The sequence below is a fragment of the Rhagoletis pomonella genome, unplaced genomic scaffold (assembly GCF_013731165.1).
Source record: "Rhagoletis pomonella isolate Grant_MI unplaced genomic scaffold, Rhpom_1.0 Rhpom_scaffold_00007, whole genome shotgun sequence".
NCBI classification, from domain to species: Eukaryota; Metazoa; Arthropoda; class Insecta; order Diptera; family Tephritidae; genus Rhagoletis; species Rhagoletis pomonella.
This window is the reverse complement of record NW_023458561.1, coordinates 21,430,116-21,437,622: the sequence shown is the minus strand read 5'-3', so window position 1 is coordinate 21,437,622 and position 7,507 is coordinate 21,430,116. Positions and strand designations below refer to the sequence as shown.

Sequence of the window (7,507 nt, the reverse complement as noted above, 5' to 3'; positions counted from 1 at the left end):
GTTTCCACCAAGTTCTAATAGGTCAGCAATTTTTGATTCTAAGAAAAAGGGCTGAAATTTGGATGCTTAAACTCGACAAAAACCATGCTAGAAAAAAAATTCTTTTACACATTGCTTACCAGTAACCATTAGAAACAACTTGGTGGAGTTTGAACCAAATGCTGCCATAAAAGTTTTTCCTGGTACACTTGACGAATGTTATTATTATTGTACAATTAAAAATAACATCGTTCCGGCGAGCCGTGTCGGATGTTGGAAACAAAGCAAGCGAGTTGTAACATTCTGAGGTGCGGAGAGCTTTTATTTGCCGAATATTTTTTAGCATTAGCTTAGAATACAACGCTGAGAAAATTCCTACCGGGCATGCTTGGCCGTACGCTGATTTGCCGGTAGTTAAGATAATGTATGCCAAAACATTTTGCAAAGTCACAGAAAAATAGATACAGATTTTGAGTGTTCGCATAACGAAAATTGTGGCTGACTGCTTTACTGTCCGCAATATTGCATGATTATTTTCAATGCTCTTGTTAACGCTTATTTTTATTGTTATATGTAACTGCTCATTTTTGTTGGCTGGTTAAGGGCCGGTTGTTCAATGTCTGGTTATCACTACTTGCCGGTTAGACATCATTATCGACAATTTCGACATCATGCGTATAACATGTGATCGATAAAGCAGTCGTTGTATCTAACCGGAGCTTCTACCTCCGATTTGTACTAATAAGACATTGAACAACCGGCCCTAAGAGTTCACTCCGTCGATACTTCGGATGGTCGCTGATTAGCCATTCGTAGTTACGATTTTGGAGTTTTACTTTTGCGGGTTTTGCTTTTTCGCGATTTTTCTACAAAAATTTTGCAATTTCAGACTTAATGCAGTTACATACATATATAATTCACATATACACATGTACCTATGCATCTCGTCGACGATTGAGTTTTTTCTAGCAGATCAGCTGAAGATATATATTTTGTAGCAGAAGCAGATTGCCGCGAGTAAACAAGTAAAATGAAAAGCTCAAATCAAAGCGAAATGAAAGCGAAGCATTGCAAAGAATAAAATAATAGGTACTGAATAAATCTACAATATAAAGTAAAATTGAAAAATAAAATATAAAATAAATAAACACATACGTAAATCGCTGGGTAGAAATCCGAAATCCGAACGCGAATAAGCTTTCGAACTTTGCAACTTCAGTCGCGGTGTGTAAGCGAGTCTGAGCAGATCGTTGTGGCGTTCATTCACTTTGTAAACGCGACACTAAAAACGTAGATTTTTTTATATTAAAAAAAATATATATATATGTGCATTTGATTACAAAATCACAAGTGAATTGAATGTGAACAGTGCAGTGAAGCGCGAAGCGAAATAAACAATAAAAACACGTTTTACGAGTTACTTGGCACATTTAATCAGTGACCTTTGAAGGCCTACGCTCTCTAGAAATACCGACGCACATACATACATATATAAACACACGTCTAAATAATTTTTTAGCACAGAAAACAATAAATCCAAATGGATCAAAAACGCGCTATGCTCTATCCGGATATCGATCCTGCACACAATGCTGCCACTCATGGTCATCGCATATCTGCCTCTGCTGCCATGGGCTTGCCAGCTGAGGCGCCTCCTTCATATGACTTTGCTATAGCATCCACTTCCACACCTACGCCGACGCCAACTGTGTCAAACACTAAAGGAGGAGCAGGCAGTGGTGCGCTGGGTTGGACACCTAGCGCACCGGCGGTGACCACACCTGAACCACAAGCGCCATCGTCTCAGCCATTACCACACCACGGCCAGACAAGGCCTGTGATTGTGGTACAACCACTGCCTCAACAACAAACACAATCACCAACAACACAAGTAGGTGAGTCAACACAGCAGCTTATTTAGCACTTCATTTATTTATTTATTTTTTCATTTTGAAATTTTAATTTTTAACTTTTGCGTAATTGCGGTTTCTCTTTGCTTTGGTTCGTCTACTAAATTGCTATTGTATATAAACAAATTATTTAATAAGTGTTTAAGTATGTGAATGCAAGGCAGCACCTTTTTTATAGAATTTTTGGCAGCTATTGACCTGGGCTTTAATGGGATATCCCCGTCCTCGACAACTTTTAGACTAATGTCTTTATTGGCGGGTAGGCCCTCAAGGCCACTTGTAGGCTTAAAATAAAACCAAGGGACAGTATGCCATCATTGCGTTTGCTCAAAAGATACTACAATACTAGGTTTCCTGAGGCTGCGTGCTGACTTAACCCGAAGACGAACTTGTAGAATATTTATTGACACAGGCACATGATCTGAAGTCTATATTGAAGGTGACGGGATAGGCCTTCACTTCTATCTTGAGGAATTTGCCTCAGGCCATGGAATACGTGGTAGCAAATCGGCGGAGGGGTAGGAGTTTACACTAATCTGAATTCAAGGCATCGCAAGGTACGATTAAATTATGTTAGAAAACATAACGAACTTGATTTACTCGGGAGTGCCTTGTTATGAGACATCAGGCTATCTAGCTAGTGAGTTCTCGGTCCAGGTATTCCTTGATCCGCCACCTGTGCCAGTTGGTCAACGAAGTCAACATCAGAAACTGGGTAAATATTTCGAATATTTGAGAGGCTTCGATGGACCGCAGATGGGCGAAACTCGGCGAAACTCATGTTACTCTGGCGAAACTCATGTTACTCTGGACATGCAGATGAGACTTCATACAACTTGCGGGACTGCTGACTAGTCACTTATCGTAGAAAAAACACCTGGCAGTGATCGGCAATCATCAAACCCTCATTAGCTCTTCTGGGCTTCACTTTTTGGACCCGCCTTTTCAAGAATTAGTTATGAAGCATTTTCTTCCGTTGTTTTGTGGTAGTTTCAACCAAGAAAATAGTACTTCTCATACATTTATGATCACAGCCTTGTACAACTGTACTTTCGTCAGAGGCAACCGCATACCTAGTAAAGGTGGGTCCATCGGCACTTGTTCTTTCTAGTGTGTTTTTAGCCACCCTTGCTTTCGTCTCCCACCCATTGGTTCGTGATTATATCTTTTTCTGTAGCCGCCACCCGAAAGCCCTTTCAACATCGTCCACATTTCTACGCCACATAAAATTTAATCTTTTTTAAATCTGCACGATTTCCGAATAAACCTAAGCAGATTGTTTGGTGTCAAAGAGCTTAGGTATTCCCTCCGTCCCTCAACACATCGCGGCCAAATGTCTCATACCAAGGATGGGGCAGAAGCACAAAAAGTGGTCCACTGTCTCATCCTCTTCAAGGCAGGATGGGAAAACGGAGTTGTCATAAATGCTTATCAAATGGAGGTGTTTGTGCCAGTCAGCAGTCCAACAAGTTGTCTGCAGTCCCGTCTGCTCAGTGTGAGCAATAAACTAGATAGAACCTCTGAAATTAAAGGCAACATGAGTTTTGTCCACCTGCAGCCCTCGATGCCTCCCAGTCATTGCTGAGCGAAATATTCACTCAGTTTCTGATGATGGCTTCGATAACCGAAGGTGGAAGTACGATAACTGGTTGTGGACCGAGGAACAACTGGTCTGAGCCAGTTCTGGCCAAATGGTCATATGCCTCATTTCCAATACTCCCGAGTGAGCTGGAGCCCAGAGTAAAACAAGCTCGTTATGTTTGTCAACATGATTTAGTCGAGACTTGCACTGGCGAACTAGTTTGGAAGCAGTTAGAAGGCTGTCCAATGTCTAAGTGCAGCTTGGCTGTCACTGCAGGCACATAAACTACTTCCCCTCCAGTTTTGGAGCCATCAGTGTAGATTCGACAATGTGTGTGTCTGGCCTCAGTGCTGGTGTTAAACCAACGTTCAGCCCCAGGGAATTCAACATTATAGAATCTCTTCAACAGAAGTAATGGTGGCGTACTATCATGTAGCATTGAAAATACACAAATGTGTAAATCTCAGCCGCAAGCAATTTCCGCCCCACCCCACTCAGTGTTATACCAACATCCGTTTCTTTTTAGTCTGCAGGTGGCCTTTAAGGCATCCCCACGTAAGAGGACACAAAGTGACGGTGAGTGCAGCAGTGCATTAAGAGAGCAGCGCCAGGTGTTGTAGAGAAAGCTCTCGTACAGCGCCCAGCAATAGTTCTTTCAAGTTTAGCAAGCAGACTTCCCACACTACTGATTGAGAGTCTGCTCCACCATACCACTGATGCATAACTGCAAATGGGTCAGATCATAGAGGTATACATACAGGGGATTCCCTTTGATGACAGACCCCACAATTTGCCAAAGACCTGTTTACATTGCAAAAATGCTGCCAGTGCTTTGGAGGTCTTGTATTCCACGTGAGATTTCCACGATAGCTTTGTCTTCAGAATTACTCCTTGATACTTCACTTCGGGAGAAGTCTGAATTGTGACTCCTATAAGTGTTAGGGAATGAGACCATCGAACCCTCTCCTTCTAATGAAGATCACAACAATAGTTTTGTTTAAGTTTGCGGTGAGCCCATTTCCATTACACCAAGTGTCAATCATATTCATTATTGTCTGCGCTTTCATGCAAACAGCCGGCAGAGATGGACCCGTCAGCGTAGATATCAGAATAGTTAATCATCATCTGCATTCTTGTGTCTTCAACAAAGCACACAGATATTCCCATTTTCGAGCATGTATTCATTTAATCAAATCGCGCTTAACACCTGATGCATGCGCCCTACCAGCTCATCGCCGCCGACATCGAACAGTTTAGCCGGTGTGTCGTTTCTATCGGAGCCTTGTTCTTTTTAAGCCCAATAACGGAGAGGCGTTAGCATTCGGTGTTGCCGGAAAAGGTTATAAAATTATGGAGTTTATTAGTAATGATTAAATTTCGATCAATTCATACAAATATTTTGCAGGGAGTCCCTTTATTATACCTACCGTTGATGAAATAAAGATTGGCCCCAAATATTTTTTTTTTTTCGAAACACACATATATTTCATTATCCAATGATGGGATCTAAACCACCTCTGAGACACTACCTTTCCGATGCAAAAAGAATTTTTGAAATCGGTTGACGTGGTCCAAAGTTATGCGGTGACATACATAACAAAAAAATAAATAAATATTCCGACGAACTGATAACCTCCTCCTTTTTTGGAAGTCGATTAAAAAATTTAGAAAAACTGGACCGATATTCTTAAATAAACAATTTATATATACGTATTTATTCTTTCAGGTAATGTTCCAACGCGCATGAAATTAGGTCCCAATCCATGTGCGGTCACCTGTCCCGTCTGCGGTGCCAACAAAACGACGCGAATGGTTTTCACACCCAACACACGAACGCATATTTGTGCGGGAATACTATGCTTGGCCGGGTAAGAAGGAGAGAGGAAAATCAATAAACGAAAATAATTACTTTTTACTGCCAAAGTACACATTTTTCCCAATAAAACCTTAAAACTATCTATTGTAAAAATGTATTATAAAAAAAAAAAACTAATTTATTGCATTCCATTGCAGTTTCTGTTGTTGTGCTTGTTTGGTGCCCTATTGCATGAACAGCTGTCGGACTGGCAATCATTATTGCTCACAATGCAACACGTTTCTTGGAGTTTATAATCCACGGAAAGTATGAAAGTGACGATGAAAGTGATGTTGGACTTTTCCATACATATACACATATTTATACGTATTTACGTGTGTACATATGTATGCATGTGTATGAAATGAAGTAGTGCTTAAAAAGTTGTATAACTTTTATTAAAGAAATTTAATTTTTATTTTTTTTTTTGGGAAAATATAATTCGCATACTATATATATTTATGTATGTACTATGATTATGTTTATTATATGTGCATATGTACACCTAAATAGATGGATGCATGTGTGTATAAGAAATATGTATGTATCATGGATTTTCGCTTTTAATTTAGCAATGTAATGTTTTGCTTGCTTTATGTAAACAATTGCGGCACATGCGCCGCTCTTGTGCAACCACATGCAAGTACATACAAATGTACATATCGCTAGCTTAGAGAAAAAAGTTGCTAAATCCAGTTTATATTCCTTGTGACTTGTCACTTGGAATAACAAATGTACATAGCTGAATCTAAACGGTTGGAAATTAAATAGTTAAACTCTGATTATGGCAACTTAAATTAACTTAACCTAAGTTAGAACTTAGAAAATCAAAATTAAATAGGCTTCGACGTGACATTAAGTTACTTTAAGTTCCGCCTGTCCAAATATTATCAACATCCATTTAATAAAATTTCTAAGTGACAGGCTCTAGGTTACGTTAAGTTTCCATAACAAACCTTTAGCATTTTTATTGTTCTTGCTTCTTGCATCAAAGTATACAATAATATAAAAAAGTGGACTTGGCAACTTTTTACTCTTAGGCAGCAATTTTTATAATCTTATGTATAAATAAGTACTTATTTTGCTTTAATTTGTATTATAAATTGTAACGAAAAAACAACTTGCATACATATCGCAGCTGGTGTGCGTATTATTTTTGGAACAAAGTTATTTCCTACCTAATTTAATTTAATATCTATAACAATCTAGCTATAAGAATTGTATACAAAGCATTAGTCTCTTTTATTTATAAACCGCACTAGAAAAAAGTCTAATCTGCGCAACCAAGTTGAAAACTAGCATCTAACCATCGTTGCGCACATTTGGCATTACAATCTACTGAGATTTAGAAATAAAAGAGACTGATGCTTTGTATTTTGATGTTGTGGAATGCACCCAAAATTCTGAACTAAGTAAGTGATGGAAAGGCAATTTGTATTGTTTAGCAAGCGATAACGCAGATTGTTGATTCTGTGATAAAAAATTATGTCTGGTGGTATTTAAAAACACATACATATATACATATATATACTTGCGCATATCATATGAACCTGGAAGTCTGGCGTAGCAAAACCACAACACGCCGCCAGGTACGAATGTCGCCGCGAAATTGCTCAAAAGATTAGCTGTAAGAAAGCAGCAGCCATTCCGTTGTTACTGAATATTTTTTTATTATTAAAATACCTATACGTATGTAAAAGTTTGTGTTTTACTTCAATAGAATTAACTAATTTTTTAATATGCATTAAAATAGAAGAGCTACCATTCTCCCAGCAAGGGTTTGTTCTGAGTTTGGGACCCGCCACCTAAAAACCACTTCCACTAAAGAACCAACGCAAAGGGCTATCATTATGTCTGGAAAACAGCAGCGCATATAAAAAGACATATAAATTTTTAGTTTTGTAATTGTTAAAAAATATGTACATAAAACAGCTTAGAGCGACACTCATACACAGAGCCATTTACGAACATTATTCGTTTTTTAAAATCTTAAAACTAACCAGTAACGATGTCCAAGCTCTGGCGAAACCGAACTTTATATACCTCTCGCACCTATGAAATTTTTTTTGTTTCCCTTTTCGTCAAACAACCTTTTAATAAACTTCATTTGATCAGGTATAGAGGAAAGCAATCTCCTGACGCAATATTAGCGAAAATTTTATGGTGGAGTATGAAGACGTA

At 38.7% G+C, this 7,507-nt stretch overlaps 1 protein-coding gene across 1 annotated transcript; it reads left to right on the top strand.

Moving 5' to 3' along the window:
* The first annotated feature begins 962 nt into the window (after window positions 1–962).
* On the top strand, window positions 963–7,179 carry LOC118742441 (lipopolysaccharide-induced tumor necrosis factor-alpha factor homolog). The gene is made up of 3 exons (XM_036474515.1): window positions 963–1,874; window positions 5,198–5,339; window positions 5,485–7,179. Exons 1-3 carry the CDS (start codon window positions 1,520–1,522, stop codon window positions 5,597–5,599), a joined length of 612 nt encoding a protein of 203 aa, XP_036330408.1. The 5' UTR covers window positions 963–1,519; the 3' UTR covers window positions 5,600–7,179.
* The last annotated feature ends 328 nt before the right edge of the window (window positions 7,180–7,507 follow it).

What these genes read in the sequence shown, in the direction of transcription:
- LOC118742441 (XM_036474515.1), top strand. Translation starts at nt 1,520, where the DNA reads ATGGATCAAAAACGCGCTATGCTCTATCCGGATATCGATCCTGCACAC. An exon ending in ATCACCAACAACACAAGTAG is followed by an intron (nt 1,875 to 5,197) that starts GTGAGTCAACAC and finishes TTATTCTTTCAG; the next exon opens with GTAATGTTCCAACGCGCATG. An exon ending in GGAATACTATGCTTGGCCGG is followed by an intron (nt 5,340 to 5,484) that starts GTAAGAAGGAGA and finishes ATTCCATTGCAG; the next exon opens with TTTCTGTTGTTGTGCTTGTT.